Consider the following 19,981-nt stretch of genomic DNA (forward strand, 5'->3'; position numbering starts at 1 on the left):
TACCTTATAACATCAGGAAAGGCCCATCCATCCATCCATCCATCCATTATCCAACCCTCTATATCCTTACTACAGGGTCACGGGGGTCTGCTGGAGCCAATCCCAGCCAACACAGGGTGTAAGGCAGGAAACAAACCCTGGGCAAGACGCCAGCCCACCGCAGGGCAAACACACACACACACACCAAGCACACACTAGGGACAATTTAGAATCGCCAATGCACCTAATCTGTAGGTCTTTGGACTATGGGAGGAAACCCAAGCAGACATGGGGAGAACATGCAGACTCCACGCAGGGAGGACCTGGGAAGCGAACCCAGGTCTCCTAACTGCGAGGCAGCAGTGCTACCCATCAGGAAAGGCCTAATAACTCCAAACACTAAGAAAAACTCAGTTTTGAAAAAAAAAAATGTTTTTTTCCATTGCACATGAGAAATGTTATGCAAAAAGTGGAGAATACCTGGGTAAAGAGGCGCAGTGTGACTACACTGAGGGAAATGAGACCATGAGGCAGGCCAACAAATGGTGGTTTGAGCGTAGCGAGCTTTAATCCCGAAGGATGGCCAGGAGCCGCTCTGGGGAGGCCCAGCTAATGGTCTCTAAGTCTAGTGTTATGTGGTTTTATTTCCTTTTGCTAATCTTTTTATTATTGTATCCTTTCAGCCGTCAGTGGTCCAGCAGCCGCTCCCAATGCACCGGCCTTCACCAAAACTCCTGGCAGCAGCTCCTCCTTGACCCCAAACACATTAGAAACTGGTTCTTCAGATCCCATGCCTGGTAAGGGTTTGTTTTATTCCCAGGGGAATTTGTGACCACAACTTGGAAAATTATCATGGTGGGTGTTTTTGACAACTTATTGTTAAGTATTATTTTTTTTATGCGTGCTGTTCTTACATGCTTACGAATGGCAAGAATGAAGTCATTTTCTGCACAAACACCATAGTGCCCCTCTGCCCTTAAGCAGTTAGCCCAGGCAGGTGGATAGGGCCTTGTTTAATGGTAAACTAATAACGCAGACTTGACATCAACAGTGGAAGGAGCTTCCTGGAGGTCCCTTGATGAAATCTTTTGAGTTCACAGTGACTTTGTTCGGCATCTTGTGCTCTGCTGTTTTAAGGGCAGCCTGGCTGGGACAAGTTGGCAGTTGTTTGAAATCTTCTCCACTTGTAGTGCAATGGGTGATATCCAGTTGTTTGCCAGTCTTTTTAAATTCCGTCCCTAGGCATCTAGAACCTTCTCTCCTTTGGCCTCAGAGAGCTCTTTCCATCTGGGCCTGGTGATAAGACACCCTTTTAACAACAAAGAGCAAACCAGACTCAAATGTCCGAGGTTTAAATAAGAGGACAGGTTCAGATGAGATCTCCTCTATTGATGTTCTGATTATTTGCACCCGATTCTATTTTGAGATATTTCAAGTAGTGATAAACGGAGGGGTGCACTTACTTTATGCACATGCAAAATTCTGATTTGTGTTTATTTAAATGTAAATGTGGTCTGATTTATTTATTTATTTTGTTATATCATCCATCCATCTATTATTCAACCCACTATATCCTAACTACAGGGCCATGGGGGTCTGCTGGAGCCAATCCCAGCCAACACAGAGCGCAAGGCAGGAAACAAACCCTGGGCAGGGCACCAGCCCACTGCAGGGCACACACACACACACACACCAGGGACAATTTAGGATTGCCAATACACCTGACCTGCATGTCTTTGGTCTGTGGGAGGAAACCCACGCAGACACGGGGAGAACATGCAAAGTCCACGGAAGGCAGGACCTGAGAAACAACAACAACTTTTATTTCTATAGCACATTTTCATACAAACAGTAGCTCAAAGTGCTTTACATAATAAAGAATATAAAAATAAAAGACACAATAAGAAAACAAAGTAAGTCAACATTAATTAACATAGAATAAGAGTAAGGTCCAATGGCCAGGGGGGACAGAAAAAACAAAAAAAAAAAACTCCAGACGGCTGGAGAAAAAAATTAAATCTGTAGGGATTCCAGACCATGAGACCACCCAGTCCCCTCTAGGCATTCTACCTAACATAAGTGAAACAGTCCTCTTTGGATTTAGGGTTCTCACAGAAGGACTTGATGATGATGATGGTCACGTAGACTTCTGCCTTTTAATCAATCCATCCATCATTGTTGGTGCATCATGATGCTTTGAGTAGGTGGTGGTGGCGCAGGCCGCCACCACAAAGAAACCGGAAAAAGAAACAGAAGAGAGAGTAGGGGTCAGTATGGATTTTAGTGCCACCATGAATAATTATTATGATGAATTGAACATACCGAGTATCGGGATTAAGTTAAAGTGAAGTTATGAGAAGGCCATGTTACAGTAATGTACAATACAATACAATACAATACAGTTTATTTTTGTATAGCCCAAAATCACACAGGAAGTGCTGCAATGGGCTTTAACAGGCCCTGCCTTTTGACAGCCCCCCAGCCTTGACTCTCTGAGAAGACAAGGAAAAACTCCCAAAAAAAGCAGTGTTTTCAGCAGTGTGTTAAAGTGCTCTACTGTATCAGCCTGGTGAATTCCTACTGGCAGGCTATTCCAGATTTTAGGTGCATAGCAGCAGAAGGCCGCCTGCCTGCCTCACCACTTCTTTTAAGTTTTGTTCTTGGAATTCTAAGGAGACACTCATTTGAGGATCTGAGGTTACGATTTGGAATATAAGGTGTCAGACATTCCGATATATAAGATGGAGCAGATTATTTAAGGCTTTATAAACCATAAGTAGAAATTTAAAGTCAATCCTGAATGACACAGGTAGCCAGTGAAGTGACATCAAAACTGGAGAAATGTGTTCGGATTTTCTTTTCCCAGTTAGGATTCTAGCAGCTGCATTCTGTACTAGTAAACGATTTATGTCTTTTTTGGGTAGTCCTGAGAGGAGTGCGTTACAGTAATCTAGTCGACTGAAAACAAATGCGTGAACTAATTTCTCAGCATCTTTTACAGATATAAGAGGTCTAACTTTACTTATGTTTCTTAGGTGAAAAAATGCTGTCCTAGTGATCTGATGAATATGCCATTTAAAATTCAGATTACAGTCAACAATTACCCCTAAGTTTTTTACCTCCGTCTTGACTTTTAATCCTGATGTATCCAGTTTTTCTAATAGCCTCATTGTATCCATTATTGCCAAACAAACCTGGGTCTCCTGACTGTGAGGCAGCAGTGCTACCCACTGTGCCACCATGCCGCCCTTGTTATATTGCCTTTATCTAAAAATACTGTGAGAAGCAAATCAAATCTTGTCCAACTATGCTGAAGCAGCAAAACAATCATGGGGTGTACATAGTTTGTCACATGACTGTACACCTGTAGGTGGGACTTGATGATACAGTATGTCTGGTGACCGGCAATGTGTGTAATGACCATAAAACATCATGGGCCGTGACATTCAGAGGCTGTCCTAAAATGCCATCACCAGACCTCTGACCCATAGTGTAAACACAAACCCAATGCCAACTGTCCAATAAGTGAATCTTTTATTACAGACTTTGCTGTTCACTAGGCACGATCTGACACACATTCGCTTATACCAAGATATTTCATTCTTTCCAATTGGTTAAACACCTTCACCACAGCAGGATTTGGGGGTACAGCAGAGCACCAGAAGAAAAACTGCAGTTGTGTTCAATTCCCAGCCTTGTCACTGTGATCTGTGACTATGGTGACAAAGCAGCACCCACCACAGTACCACCATTCATCAATACTCTTTTATTTATAGCGGGGAAAAATAAGTATTGAACGCGTCAACGTTTTATTTCTAATGGAACTATTGACATGAAATTTTCATCAGGTGTCGGTCACAACCCAAGTAATCCACACATACAAAGAAATCCAAACCAATGAGTCCATAAATGAAGTTATGTGTAATAAAGTGGGATGACACGGGGAATAAGTATAGAACACACTTATCGAAATTTATTTAATACTTAAATACATAAGAAAAGCCTTTGTTGGTAATGACAGCTTCAAGATGCCTCCTGTATGAAGAAACGAGTCGTAAGCATTGCTCAGATGTGATTGAACACGTGAAGAAAAGGAGGTGCAACAAGGCCTGGAAAGCCAAGAAAGCAGCTGACATCTGTCAGTATTCAGAAAGCAATCCTGATACCCCCCGTCAGTGCAATGAATATCAGCAGGTTTAGTCCTAATTGATGGCCTATAAAAAGGTTTCTCATTTCCAGGGTGTCACACAAGAAGCATCTCATGATGGGTAAAAGCAGAGAGCTTATTGTTGCCAAACATCCTGATGGCATTGGTCACAGGCGTATTTCTGAATGTTCCAGTGAGCACCGTTGGCACCAAAATCCGGAAGTGGAAAGAACATCATGTCGCCATAAACCGGTCACGACCAGGTGCTCCTCGCAAGATTTCTGTTAAAAGAATAATCAGAAGAGTCGTCCAAGAGCCAAGGACCACTCGCCGAGAGCTTCAGAAAGACCTGGAATTAGCAGGTCCAGTGAGTAATGCACTCCACCGCCATGGCCTCTATGGACGCTCACCACACAAGAGTCCGCTGCTGAAGGAAGAGCACGTCGAAGCTCATTTAAAGTTTGCTGCACAACATGCGGACAAGCCAGTGAATTGCTGGGAGGATGGAGTCTGGTCAGATGAAACCAAAATTGATGTCATTGCACACACCATGTTTGGAGGAGAAATGGCACTGCACATCACCCCAAAAACACCCCACCAACAGTGACATTTGGAGGTGGGCACATCATGGTGTGGGGCTGGCAAACTTCATAGAATTGAAAGAAGGATGAGTGGAGAAATGGAGCGGGACATTCTTGATAAGAATCTGAGGCCATCTACCAGGATGCTGAAGATGAAATGAGGGGGGCCATTTCAGCAAGACACAAGGATCCCAAACACACAGCCAAGGAAACTCTCAATTGGTTTCAGAGAATAAAGAAAATAAAGCTGTTAGAACGGCCAAGTCAATCACCCGACTTGAATCTAATTGAAAATCTATGGAAAGAACTGAAGATCAGAGATTATAGAAGAGGACCCCGGAACCTTCAAGATTTGAAGACCGTTTGTGTAGAAGAATCACACCTGAGCAATGCGTGCGACTCGTTTCTCCATACGGGAGGCGTCTTGAAGCTGGCATTACCAACAAAGGCTTTTTCTACAAAGTATTAAGTGAAACGTCGAGCAAAATGACCCCTTTGATTGGCGGACTAAAAAGATTACAATATGCAGCAGGCTTTCAGAGAAACTCGGGACCCTTCGTGAGGTGCAGTGAATTCCAAAATGACATCTCGCCTGAAGAAGGGGCCTGACTTTCCTCGAAAGCCTGCATATTGTAATCTTTTTAGTTCGCCAATCAAAGGGGTCATTTTGCTTGACTTCTCACTCCATTCATTATGGCTAACACGGTACAACACCCTAGTCCTACCGAGTATTGAGTACATTTCAGTAAGCGTGTTCAATACTTATTCCCTGTGTCATTCCACTTTATTACACATAATTTATGGACTTACTGGTTTTGATTTTTTTTGTATGTGTTGCTAACGACATTTGGGGAAAATTTTAATGTCAACAGCCCCATTAGAAGTATATTTACTGAGAAAACCGTTGACGTGTTCAACACTTGTATTCCCTGCTGTATGTCCATCCAGCTGTCAAAACCTTTTTCATTCAATTTAATAAAATCGAGATTCATCAAGTTTTCAATTAATATGCAGTTATTTTTGATTACAAATTTTAATTGTGCAGTTAATTGAGATTACATTTTTCAGTTGAACAAAAGGCCCAAATAATAACCAAGCATAATAACCTCTTAATATGTCTCTTCCTTGATAGCAGTGATAGTAGGAACAAAAGAAAGCACGGCCACCATTACCTTCGGGTCTCGTCGTGTGCTTTGTTTATCACCATTTTCATTTTTTTTTTTTTTTTATTTTTAAGGTGAAAAAAGAAAATTACAGGAATCTTTGACCCTGGAGGACGCCAAAAGAATTCGTGTACTCGGAGATATCCCAATGGAGTTGGTGGACGAAGTCTTAATGACCATTACTGACCCTGCTGCAATGTTGGGTCCAGAGGTTTGTGAAATTGCTGCCTGTTGTGAGAGTAGAAAATATGAAAAAGCAAGCAGTGCAGTGCTGAAGCTGTCGTTTCACTCTGTGTTTAATTCAGTTTGTTCTTATACAACCCCATTGCTTGGTGGTCAGCATCAATGCAGTGCAAATTTTTATAAATCTGTAGTATAGGACTGGGTGTGGGGCAGGGTCTTGAGGTCCAACAGCTGTGAGGCATCTGATCTGTCTGATCTTTGACATCTGGTTGGTCTCGTCCGATGCGAGAGATGGACGTCTGAAGTGGAGCTCCGCTAGCAGCAGTGTTATTTTTCATATTATTTACTTATTATCCTGAGATATCCTGTATCTATTCAACCCAAAGAGACTGCTACAGTATATGTAAGCATATATACAGTGGTGAGAAAAACTATTTGCCCCCTTCCTGATTTCTTATTCTTTTGCATGTTTGTCACACAAAATATTTCTGATCATCAAACACATTTAACCATTAGTCAAATATAACACAAGTTAACACAAAATGCAGTTTTTAAATGATGGTTTTTATTATTTAGGGAGAAAAAAAATCCTAACCTACATGGCCCTGTGTGAAAAAGTAATTGCCCCCTTGTTAAAAAATCACCTAACTGTGGTGTATCACACCTGAGTTCAATTTCCGTAGCCACCCCCAGGCCTGATTACTGCCACACCTGTTTCAATCAAGAAATCACTTAAATAGGAGCTGCCTGACACAGAGAAGTAGACCAAAAGCACCTCAAAAGCTAGACATCATGCCAAGATCCAAAGAACTTCAGGAACAAATGAGAACAGAAGTAATTGAGATCTATCAGTCTGGTGAAGGTTATAAAGCCATTTCTAAAGCTTTGGGACTCCAGCGAACCACAGTGAGAGCCATTATCCACAAATGGCAAAAACATGGAACAGTGGTGAACCTTCCCAGGAGTGGCCGGCTGACCAAAATGACCCCAAGAGCGCAGAGACGACTCATCCGAGAGGTCACAAAAGACCCCAGGACAACGTCTAAAGAACTGTAGGCCTCACTTGCCTCAATTAAGGTCAGTGTTCACGACTCCACCATAAGAAAGAGACTGGGCAAAAACGGCCTGCAGGACAGATTTCCAAGATGCAAACCACTGTTAAGCAAAAAGAACATTAGGACTCGTCTCAATTTTGTAAAGAAACATCTCAATGATTGCCAAGACTTTTGGGAAAATACCTTGTGGACTGATGAGACAAAAGTTGAACTTTTGGAAGGCAAATGTCCGTTACATCTGGCGTAAAAGGAACACAGCATTTCAAAAAGAACATCATACCAACAGTAAAATATGGTGGTGGTAGTGTGATGGTCTGGGGTTGTTTTGCTGCTTCAGGACCTGGAAGGCTTGCTGTGATAGATGGAACCATGAATTCTACTGTCTACCAAAAATCCTGAAGGAGAATGTCCGGCCATCTGTTCGTCAACTCAAGCTGAAGCGATCTTGGGTGCTGCAACAGGACAATGACCCAAAACACACCAGCAAATCCACCTCTGAATGGCTGAAAAAAAACCAAAATGAAGACTTTGGAGTGGCCTAGTCAAAGTCCTGACCTGAATCCAATTGAGATGCTATGGCATGACCTTAAAAAGGCGCTTCATGCTAGAAAACCCTCAAATAAAGCTGAATTACAACAATTCTGCAAAGATGAGTGGGCCAAAATTCCTCCAGAGCTGTAAAGACTCATTGCAAGTTATCGCAAACGCTTGATTGCAGTTATTGCTGCTAAGGGTGGCCCAACCAGTTATTAGGTTCAGGGGGCAATTACTTTTTCACACAGGGCCATGTAGGTTTGGATTTTTTTTTTCTCCCTAAATAATAAAAACCATCATTTAAAAACTGCATTTTGTGTTTACTTGTGTTATATTTGACTAATGGTTAAATGTGTTTGATGATCAGAAACATTTTGTGTGACAAACATGCAAAAGAATAAGAAATCAGGAAGGGGGCAAATAGTTTTTCACACCACTGTAAACATGGCTAACAAGAAAGGGGGTCTGAAAGAATCGAAAACTAAAGCTGCACCCAAGCTAAAATCAGCAAGCCCTAGTTCAAGATACGGCCTTTCAGAGACAGACCTGGATCAGATTGGCGAAAGTACAGACTCCTCGGGACCACGGTCCGCTACATCGTCGCCGGCCGAGAGTGAAAAGGGGAGCGAATGTACGATCGTGAGTGCAGATCTTGATAGCTCGCCGATCGGAGAAGAACACCTGAAACGGGAAAAGGCCGTGCAGTCCGCGGCTTCAATTACTCCACGCGAGCCGGGAATAGCGGGGACACCGGCTACAGAAGAGCCTGCCGCTTCACCTACAGTACAGGAAAGCACAATTGAAATGTCTAAACTTCAGGTGATGTTCGCTGAGCTCACGCAAGATCTAAAGAAAAGCAAGAAGGCAAATGAGAAAGCAAGGGCAAAGGCACATTTGAGAGACTTTGCTGACGATGCTGTGCACTTCACGGAGTCAATGGAGGCTGTGATCGGGGCTCTCGAGAGATTGAATGAGGGGTCTGGGTGTCCTGATAAAAAAACCAACATCCAGGACTTTAATGACGGCCATCAGCAGTGTGTCTGTCTGCGGAGAGAGTGTTGACGTCGTTGAGAGGTTTACTTACCTCGGCATTGACATTCATGTCTCTGGTGACTCTTCTTATGAAGTCAGTAGACGGAATTGGGAGAGCATTGGGGGTCATGAGGTCGCTGCAAAGGGGTCTGTGGCGCTCCTGATATCAGCAAAAGGATGAAGGTCCATGTCTGTAGAGTCCTGGTGCTTCCTATTTGTGAGACATGGACGCTATCCAGTGACCTGAGACGAAGACTGGACACCTTCGGTACTGTGTGTCTTCGGGGAGTCCTTGAGTGCCACCGGTTTTGACTTAGTACATAAGAATATGAAAACTGGCAAAAATAAACTCCGATTGAAACATACCAGACGACTTCTTCAAATTTGAATATTAAAATATTGCAGTCACCCTGTGCAGTCAGTGCATTGTCCACCCACCATTTGAAACCCTTGATAACAGCTGGTCTCCCTACTCCAAGCTTAAATGCTAGAAGTAGGATGGCTTTATACTGCTAACCTGAATCCATTTCTGGAGTCCTATATTCTGTGCTCAAGCCTGATGGTCCCTGTGCTGTGGAAGACAGGACACTTGACCAGCGAATGACGGAGGGAGACGGATCTTCAGTTCAAAAACTCAGTCCCACTTGACTTGTGTTTCCTAGTTATGATGTGTGCTGATTTTAACAGTATTTAGCAAAAAACAAAATGCGCGTTTTGCATTTTCTGAGCCAGCAACTGGACAACTGACTTGTGGGATATACGACACGAGTGATGTGAGATTATTTTTTTCCCCATGGACATTTTTGATATTGTTTACCATCGTATGGTATAGGCTTCTATTATATCATTTTATTTTCTTCATTCTCCATTAAAAAATAAGATAAAAATTTTTTCCAGTCACCTCTATGAACTACATTCTGTTAGTGACATAAAAACAAACATTTCTGGATGGAGTAATTTCTTTAAGCTGGTTTGACCAATGTGTGCATGTTTAAAGTCAGTAATGTGGAATGTAGGAAAGGACAAAGCCACATCTTGCCCTTTGTTTGCTGGGCATTGGCGTGAAGGAGAAAGAAGCCATTTCATTTTCATCTGTTCACGCCTGTGAGGTAAATACAGAAAGTATCCAGACCCCCTTCAATTTCTGCAAACTTTATTGGTTTGTAATTTCATTTTAAATGGATACATTTGCCATTTTTACCCATTGTTACCCTCGGTATCCTATAATGACCAAGTGAAGGCATGTTTTCAGAATTGTTTGCAGATTTATTTATAATTAAAAAGTAAAAGCTTGCATTCATAGAAGTATTGAGACTCTTTGCTACGCTTGGGTACACCCTGTTTGCTCCAGTTCTACTTGATGTGTGTAGAACTTGATTGGAGACCACCTGTGGCAAACTGAATTGACCAGGCATCACTTAGAAAGGCACACGTGTACCCGTGTGTAGAAGCTCCTACAGCTCCTACAGTTCACAGGTCAAAAACCAAGGCCTTTGTACCTACTGTTGAGTCTGTGTGAGTAGCAGAGCATTAAGCATCATTTTAAAGATTGAAAGACACTCGTGTGCACAATTAATCATTCTGCCGTTATCTGCCAAAACTGTCAAGAATTTTTATTTATACTGTTAAGTACTTTTTTACAATAGGCCTACTCCTACTACAGTAAAATCTTTTGATTATCCATTGGGGTTCGGGACCAAAGGATAAGAGAAAAGACGGATAACAGAACAGCTACTTTAAAAATTATATACAGTACATACTGTATACAATATACAGTAGCTTAGTGTAGCGAATAGTCCTATTTATTTCCATCCATCCATCCATTTTCTAACCCGCTGAATCCGAATAGGGTCACGGGGGTCTGCTGGAGCCAATCCCAGCCAACACAGGGTGCAAGGCAGGAGCCAATCCTGGGCAGGGCACCAACCCACCGCAGCAAAACAAAATCTAGTATTAACAAAATTAATTTATATAATATTGTAAAAACCAGTGTAATAAGCAAACACAACTCAGATGTACTGGAGTTTTCCCAAGTTTTACTTGGAGTCGCATTCTGTAACAAATCGTGCCCTGACCTTATACTCTTATCTGGGTTACGGAGCTCCCCTCCAAAACAATAAAACAAAGCTTTCCTTCCCAATCAGTTTATCTCCTGCCACTCGCTTTCTGTCTTTCTCTATGCCGCAAACACTCCTGCTACTCAAACCTTCCTTCCGCCACACCTTCCTTTTCCTCCTCACTTCACCTGTCAATCATCTCCTAAGAGGCGTGTCCTCCCCTTACAGAGCAGAAGCCCCTCCCCCAGTCCCAGCAGTTGCTGCATTCATTCCACCCTTTCTGCTCCCCAACAGTGCATCACAAGCTGCCTGCAATAAAACAATCTCCTTATATAATACGCAACCATGGCTGTCCGTTTCTCTGTCCAGGATTTTAAATCACTTGTAGCTCGCAAACCGTTTGAACTATTCACCTGAAATTTGGTACACTTATACTGCGTGACGTCTACTATCCGCATTCAGGGTGACGTTTTACCTCCAAGGTTATTCCTCTTTTTTTATTTTTATTTTATTTTAAAATCGACTCTCGGCTGTGTGGCGCATGCATAGGGGTGCCATTCTCATTCCCTACCACCTTCGCCGTCACTTCCTCTACCTCTTTATATCTTAAATCATTCTCGAGTCAGATTGAAGAAGTGAAAAATTAAGGAAAACTTACTAAGTAACTGAAATACAAACATTGACTTAATCAGTTTTAATGCGAGAAGATGCCAACGAAAGAGCAGAAGAAGCGGGCCGCTAGGGTGGAGAATAAAAGAGCCCTTTAGGAAGCAGCAAGCGCATCAACCTCTGAGTAAACGAGTGCTAAACGTACAGAGAAAGAGGAAGTCAAGTGTATTCACTGCACGATATCGTGCAGTATGCCGTTACTGGCATAACAGAATTTTTAAAGAAAATTACAATGCGGAAGAACATGAACATTAATACAGAATAACATTACCGTCAGTGGTTTCCATTTTCAACATATTTTTCAATTTTGCCGGCATCGCACTTAATATCGTTCACCATTGTTCTTCCTACTCTGTAAATTGAAGCAATACTTGAAGTACTTTCACAGCTTCACAAACGTTTTAATAATTTCTTTTTTTTGTTTTTGAAATTTTATTCATTTTATTGCAATCATTCCATACAATAAGTTCAATTTTTTGTGACAATTCCAACACCACACACGTACGTTTATCGGCCATAACAGTGTATAGTAGATTAATTGTAACAAAAGAGAAAAGCTACCAAACGCTATTAAAAATGAAGGTACATAACTGACTCTGTAATTTTGCTGGTGAAGAACACTACATGCTAGCACAAGGGAGAGTTTTTCCAGTGTGCACAGCTCACAGTGTACTGTAAAGCCGTAAGGATAGGTAAGCACTGGTGAGTGCAATGATTTCCCCTGACCGCACGCCTGGGACAGTTAATGGAGACAGTGACAGACAGATAATTGCGTTTTCCTGTATACCTGTATATGTATCCACATTCCTGTAGTTGGTGATAAAGTCAGAAATGTGATTGATTAAGACCAGCTGGCCACTTGATCTTCCCCAGTGTAGCACAGTGTGCTCCTAATGTCTCGGCTTTATTATTTTTTCAGACAAGCTTGCTATCTGCAAACGCTGCACGGGATGAAACTGCCAGACTGGAAGAACGAAGAGGCATCATTGAATTTCATGTCATTGGGAACTCTCTGTCCCAGAAGTCCAACAAAAAGATCTTGATGTGGCTTGTCGGCCTGCAGAACGTCTTCTCGCACCAACTTCCCAGAATGCCCAAGGAGTACATCACCAGGCTGGTTTTTGACCCGTGAGTACAACATAAGCAGGATTAGGACCATCGCAGAACGCCTGCTCCAGATGTTGGCGCTGTGTGTCTACTTTCTCAGAATAACCTTGGATGCTCTTTGCAGGAAGCACAAGACTTTGGCTCTGATTAAAGATGGCCGGGTGATTGGCGGGATATGCTTCCGGATGTTTCCTTCGCAGGGCTTCACCGAGATAGTCTTCTGTGCGGTCACTTCAAACGAACAGGTCAAGGTGAGTCATTTTGGATGCAGTGTCGAGGGTGCCGGTAGGATGCGGAGCTGCAAGCAGAGAGTTCACGATGTGTCTTTACCTTTGGTTTCAGGGATATGGCACACATCTGATGAACCATTTGAAGGAGTACCACATCAAGCACAACATTCTGTACTTTCTTACCTATGCAGATGAGTATGCCATTGGGTACTTCAAGAAACAGGTACGTACCCAGTGGGCGATGCCCTTTTTTATGCAATAGGGTATTACTCCTATTCCTATGTATTTATTTTCCAAATCCATTTAATTTAATGTATGGTTTCAGGGAACCATAATTAGACTACCCAGTTGTGTACAAGTTAAAAAAATGAATAAAATAAAATCATACATTTTTGTGGGAGTTGTGGTATTGTTTGAGGAAGTGGCAGAGAAATATGTAAGAGTTGCACAGGATATGTACGAGGAAAGTGTGAGCGTGGTGAGGTCAGAGGTGGCATTACATCAGGGATCGTCTCTGGCCCTTTCTTATTTACAATGGTGATGGACATGTTGACGGATGAGATAAGACAGGAGTCCCCGTGGATTGTGATGTTTGCTGATGGCATTGTCATCTGAAGTGAGAGTAGGGAGCAGGTTGAGGAGACCCTGGAGAGGTGGAGATCTGCTCTAGAGAGGAGAGGAATGAAGGTCAGTAGAAACAAGACAGAATACATGTGTGAATGAGAGGGAGGTCAGTGGAATGGTGAGGATGCAAGGAGTAGAGTTGGTGAAGTTTAAATACTTGGGATCACCAGTACAGAGTAATGAGGATTGTGGAAGAGAAGTGAAAAAGAGTGCAGGCAGGGTGGAATGGGTGGAGAGGAGTGTCAGGAGTGATTTGTGACAGACGGGTATCAGCAAAAGTGAAAGGGAAGGTCTACAGGACGGTAGTGAGACCAGCTATTTTACATGGGTTGGTGACGGTGGCACTGACCAGAAAGCAGGAGACTGAGCTGGAGGTGGCAGAGTTAAAGATGCTAAGATTTGCACTGAGTGTGATGAGGATGGACAGGATTAGAAATCAGGACATTAGAGGGCCAGCTCAAGTTGGACGGTTGGGAGACAAAGTCAAAGAGGCGAGATTGTGTTGGTTTGGACGTGTGCAGAGGAGGGATGCTGGGTATACTGGGAGAAGGATGCTTAGTATAGAGCTTCCAGGGAAGAGGAAAAGAGGAAGGCCTAAGAGAAGGTTTATGGATATGGTGAGAGAGGACATGCAAGTGACAGGTGTAACAAAACAAGATGTAGAGGATAGAAAGATATGGAACTTATCTTTATGAGCTGACCCTCTAATGTACTCATTTCTAATCCTGTCCATACTCCTCACATAATTTCTGAAATTAACAAAGGATAAAGTACACCAAAGGTACCGAAACAAGTTCACAAAACTAAGCGAGACTGGCCAGTTCACAATCGCGCTTCACTGTTGCCGACATCACTCTGGTTAGCCAGCTGTTACTTGTATATGTGGGTTAGGACAGCTGTTATACAGAATTGAATTCTTTGTGTCAGAAACAACATGGATGGATTGCTAGCTTCCATCGAGGACTTCCCTTAAAAAACACCAGACACCAATCCCAGTGTTCATGATCCCATGTATAGGGACTGCCCCCAGCTCTACGGAAAAACTTTTACCAAAAGGACTCAAGTGCTAGTCACTGTTGTCATACAGGCCTAAAAGCAACAAAAATCCTGAATACTACCAAGATGACCTGAGGCCTACCTTCACGCAAAGGCCTGAGGCTTAAGAATTTGCTCAGAACCCCTGGCCCAAAGAACAAACAGACCTATTTATTATTTATTGAATATGGAAAAGAATTCAGCACAGAAATAATACAAAAGATACAAAGTTAAAAAAAGAAAAATACCCAAACAAGTCTGTATTTTAAAATAAAACTAAATGATGATTTATGAAATTAACAAAGGAAAAGGTACACCAAAGGTGCCAAAACAAGTTCAGAAAACTAAACGAGACTGGCCAGTTCACAATCGCGCTTCACTGTTGCCGACATCACTCTGCTTCATGTATACGTGAGTTAGGTTTGGTTGACCACTCAAGTGCAACAAATGGTAAAACTGGAGAGAGCTGCTTTAAGCAGATATTCAGAAGCCACTCTAATGTGCCACCTAGCCACAGTGCCATAATGGTTATGGTCTGCCGCCGAGATTTCTCCACTTTAGTTATACTGACCTCCATCCCCGTAATATTGCTGCCATATTTAGATTTCCAGAATTGTATATATGCGCCAACAGTATAAGTGTGTCTAAGATTTTCAGTACATCTCAGACAGTGTAGGAGAAGCACTTGTGCCGTTCCGCTACTCTCTTCCTACACCAGTTCTGTGTTTTCTGTATGGCTGCTGTTTTCTTGTTTCAGTTTCTGCTTGTATTTAGGTAGTAAGTGAACAACACCGTGGTTAGTCGCACCCGTGGCTCTTCTGTGATGTGATATGTAGGTAGCCATAACATTTGTCTAGTATCAGCATTCACATATTGATAATAATGTGGCATTACCGATTCCAGTTTGTACAGATTGAAATTACCCATCATGAGCTTGAATGGGCCTTGTGATTTAGTTTTCAGTTTGTGGACAGTTTCAAAATCATTTCAGCTGCAGCTCCCACATTAGCATGCTGCGGTACATAAACTGCTGTAACAAAAGTTTGATTAAACTCACGGGGTAGATAGTATGTGCAGAGTCTGACAGCGGGTAGTTCAGTATTCGGAGTGCAGATGCCCTCTTGCACCACCTTTTATTAACGTATAGGCAGACTGTGCCACCTCTGCTTACCAGAAGCTGAGCTCCTGTCTTGCTCTTCACATACAAATACATCTATTTTAATATTTGCATCCGAGTTGGCGTTCTTAAACCAGGTCTCAGAGTTTCACGGTACTCATGTGAGTGTTACACAGATGCCCTCCGTTCATTCAGTTTTTTGTTTTTTTTTTGCCAAGACTGTGTGTTACCCATAGTACTCTTAGGCAATGGTGGTTTACAGCTTCTTCTTCTCAATTGTACACAAAGTGCACCCCTCTTTCCTCAGTTTTGGTGCTTTGGAGCTTTTAATTCATCCCGGGGTGGTAGCAGTGCATGACACGTTACTAATATCTGGCGTCATTGTGTGTTTCTCACAACCAATGTCCTGATTCTGTTCGTTCTGCAGTTTTCATCTGTACTACTTTAAGGTGTCAACCATGAGGTAGAACGGGCAAAGTGTTTTGAAGAACTGATAAGTAGAACGTTATTGTGGTTTGTGCTGCTTTCTCTTTAAAAGGTGGTCATCATTTTTTTTTTTTTTTTTAAATATACACTAAGTGGGCTACAGTGAAGTTAATGAACAACAATGATTGTGCTTCTGTTCACAGGGCTTTTCTAAAGACATCAAAGTCCCCAAAAGTCGCTACTTGGGTTATATTAAGGATTATGAAGGGGCTACACTCATGGAATGTGAGCTGAACCCCAGGATACCCTACACTGAGCTATCGCACATCATCAAGAAGCAGAAGGAGGTAAGGTGGCACACCAGTAGAGCACTTGGCAGGGACATCTTAATGCATGGGCACGCTGGGGCCCCACATGCTAATCTATGTATGTTGTGACTTGCTGAATGGTTTTGTAGGTAGGGGCCCCAGTGCACTGCTTTGCCCAGGGGGTGTTTTTTGGGGGCTTGGGTAGGGGACCTATAATGATGTTAAGACAGCCCTGGCACTTCGGGGGCTCTGTGAAACGCAAACCCGGTTAAGAAGTGCGTAGTCCGTCATTGTGTCTCCTGAATGGTCATCACTCTGAAACTTGAATGCCTGTTAATTATCCCATTTTATGTAGAGTAATGGCTTAGAAAAACATTTTAGGTTGCCTACACACTTCACTATTTTCATTAAAAAAAAAAAAAAAAAAGCAACCCCCTTCCCCACTAGCGTTTTCACATTGTTTAGGTAAGACTACCGTCCATACCAAAGCAACTAAAAACGCAAATGACAGAGACGTTTGCTTGTACTGGGTATGTGGACATTGGCAGAAATGGGAGGAGGACGTGTCCTTCATGTGAGACATTCATCTTTAGCTTGCATTTACATGTGCAGACATCACTGGTGAATGCAAAATAAAATACAAAAATCGAGATGTATAGAGGTTAGCAACGCAGCAAGCGCCATGGAAGGCACCCGTCCACCATGTTAGAATCTGGCTTTCTTTCATGAAGGGTGACCATTCAAGGATTGAGACATTGTGATGAGTGGGATCCAATCGAGGAAAAGGCCGACTGATAAGTAGGTACCAATCAGAGCGCGTTTTCACCTGCCAACGCTGACCGTCAATTTCTGAAATGCACAGCACTGCAGAGCATTTTCAAAAGTCTCAGTTTTCAAGGATTAAAAATGCCAGGTAGTGTGTGCAAAAGGTAAAAAAAAAAATAATGGAGACTCTCTGTGCTTTTTTTAGTTGAAAATTGTAGTAATGTTGGATATGTTATAACCTTAATCTCATGTTTTTCTAGTACAGTGGGCATAAATGGTGGCTAATGCTGAATGATTAGCAAACAACCTCAAAATGGTTTAAGCCACCAGGGGGTGTACTGCCACCCTAACCCCCAGACACAGACAGGCAGGACACAGGTTCACTCAACACCTGCAATATACAGTCCATTCCCTGCCTTGTTGCCAGTCCATCCGCCTCCACTCCTTCCTCCCGACTCTGGCCACCCAGTGGAGTGAGGCAGCTCCTCTGATTCAGGTCCTGGGAGTGTTTCAGGTGGCTCATCACTATTACCTGGAATCATTCCCAGGTGCGCTGGAGGTCCTCTACAGGTCTCTGCAGCTCCCCCGGCGGCCCCCACGGAACCCAACAGGGCTTCACCAAACTCCAGTTCCCAGCATGCCCTGTGGGAATCTGTGATGCCACAGCCAGCTAGGAGGGCTGCCCTCTAGTGTCCCAGGGGAGGTATTGCCTCAACAATGCGTTTTCCCCTGGTCCTTCCACTCTGCTGGCGTCCCAGCCAGGTAGTGGCAATGGCTGTCCATCACACGGCCATTAAAAAAGATTTGTCCCGCATCATCGATAGGTCAGACATCCTGTCGTATTTTTTTTTTTTCTGACAACTATGGCAAAATCCTCTTCATTTTTTTGCAGTTTTTTACAGTGAGTCAGAGGTTGGACTTGAGCTGTCAGCGTGGTGACGTCCATTACCTTAACTGCTATTCCACAATGCTTCCCAACAGACCTCTCAATCTACCTGGACAAACACTGCACAGGGATTCACAGATTTATATTTATTTCTTTTTAATTTGTTGTCTCTCTTTATTTCTAGATCATCAAAAAGCTTATCGAGAGGAAGCAAAGTCAGATTCGGAAGGTGTACCCAGGATTGACGTGCTTCAAGGAAGGTGTGCGGCAGATTCCCGTGGAGAGCATACCTGGCATAAGTGAGTGTTCGGCTTTCGGTGTCCTGGTGAAGGTGGTCCAAGTCATTAGGGGAAGCAATTGTGGGCTTGTCAGTGACACTTGGACCACCTTTGACAAAGGACCCCACTATATCTTCCAATTATGGATGGAGTCCCAGAGTGAGAATTAGATAAAGAAAGGAAAGTGGTGGGGGACGGGATCATTTGGTAATGAACCAGGAGACCTTGGGCTGAGTGGTGGCAGCAGTGGAAGGGCAACCTCCTTAATGGATGGGTGACTCTGTTTAAGGACTTGGGGTCCCTATGGGGAGCTCTTGGAGGTCCAGATGCTGCTGCTGCTGACCCCAGAAACAAACAATTCTTGGGACTTTGAAGCCCCTGCTGCCAGTGTCAAGTTATAAGCGTGTGGCAGGAGCTCAACTGGCAGGAGGAACAGAGGCCAGAAGTGGTGAAAGAGAAGAGTTTATTAGTGCGTAAAGGTGGCTAAGTCCACTAGTCACCCCAGGTAAGAGCCGATGATGCAGACCCTGGGGGCAGCTAAGGTTGAGTCTCTCTTAATTTCCTACATTAATTTTTTTATTTCTTCTTGGTCCATTTCCTTTTTGTCTCATAGTATTGTTGATAAGAATTTTTTTTTTTTTAATATAAATTTTGGCTATGTGTTTCCCGATGGCTCAAATGCACCCTCTGTTTTATCCAGCTCTCTCACGCCTGTGGTTCATATTGAACTAAAGGCTTTAAAGCAGGTGTGTCAAACTCGGACCCTGAAGGGCCACAGTAACTGCAGGTTTTCATTTCTGAATAACCAGTTAGTGGTGCTAATTTAATAGACTGCTTCTGCCTTTCTTATTATAATTGCTTTGATTATTTTTTTTTTGGCTACCAAACAATAGAGATATAAACTGAGCCAAAAGATATCCAGCTACTTTAGGACTCTTTAGACTGTTGTGGAGGACCAGCATATTCACTCCAACCCAACTCCTGTTTAGCTGTTATAATGAAACCCATTATTGAACATGTTGACTGGCACAGTGAAAACTGGCATTGGGAATAAATTGACTAATGTAAAATCAGGGTGTTGTGTTAATATGCTAATTAAATGCATTTTGGTATTGTGCAAAACTCACAATTTATTTCTTTAAAAAAATTTAATCAGTAACACTTTAGTTTGGGTACGGCAAAAATTGCATCTACAGTGGTGTGAAAAACTATTTGCCCCCTTCCTGATTTCTTAATCTTTTGCATGTTTGTCACACAAAATGTTTCTGATCATCACACACATTTAACCATTAGTCAAATATAACACAAGTAAACACAAAATGCAGTTTTTAAATGATGGTTTTATTATTTAGGGAGAAAAAATCCAAACCTACATGGCCCTGTGTGAAAAAGTAATTGCCCCCTTGTTAAAAAATCACCTAACTGTGGTGCATCACACCTGAGTTCAATTTCCGTAGCCACCCCCAGGCCTGATTACTGCCACACCTGTTTCAATCAAGAAATCACTTCAATAGGAGCTGCCTGACACAGAGAAGTAGACCAAAAGCACCTCAAAAGCTAGACATCATGCCAAGATCCAAAGAAATTCAGGAACAAATGAGAACAGAAGTGATTGAGATCTATCAGTCTGGTAAAGGTTATAAAGCCATTTCTAAAGCTTTGGGACTCCAGCGAACCACAATGACCCAAAACACACCAGCAAATCCACCTCTGAATGGCTGAAGAAAAACAAAATGAAGACTTTGGAGTGGCCTAGTCAAAGTCCTAACCTGAGTCCAATTGAGATGCTATGGCATGACCTTAAA

At 42.7% G+C, this 19,981-nt stretch overlaps 1 protein-coding gene across 3 annotated transcripts in view; it reads left to right on the forward strand.

The window, feature by feature from the left end:
* Positions 1–19,981, forward strand: part of kat2a (K(lysine) acetyltransferase 2A) — a 75,619-nt gene that overhangs the window by 35,068 nt on the left and 20,570 nt on the right. For all 3 annotated transcript variants that reach the window (XM_039739283.1, XM_039739282.1, XM_039739281.1), the window contains exons 8-14: positions 663–776; positions 5,945–6,081; positions 12,320–12,528; positions 12,632–12,758; positions 12,850–12,960; positions 16,143–16,286; positions 18,083–18,197. In XM_039739283.1, the coding sequence (XP_039595217.1) occupies positions 663–776; positions 5,945–6,081; positions 12,320–12,528; positions 12,632–12,758; positions 12,850–12,960; positions 16,143–16,286; positions 18,083–18,197 (957 nt within the window). The remainder of the gene's footprint in view (positions 1–662; positions 777–5,944; positions 6,082–12,319; positions 12,529–12,631; positions 12,759–12,849; positions 12,961–16,142; positions 16,287–18,082; positions 18,198–19,981) is intronic.

This window comes from Polypterus senegalus, chromosome 17 (genome assembly GCF_016835505.1).
Source record: "Polypterus senegalus isolate Bchr_013 chromosome 17, ASM1683550v1, whole genome shotgun sequence".
In the NCBI taxonomy this organism is placed as follows: Eukaryota; Metazoa; Chordata; class Cladistia; order Polypteriformes; family Polypteridae; genus Polypterus; species Polypterus senegalus.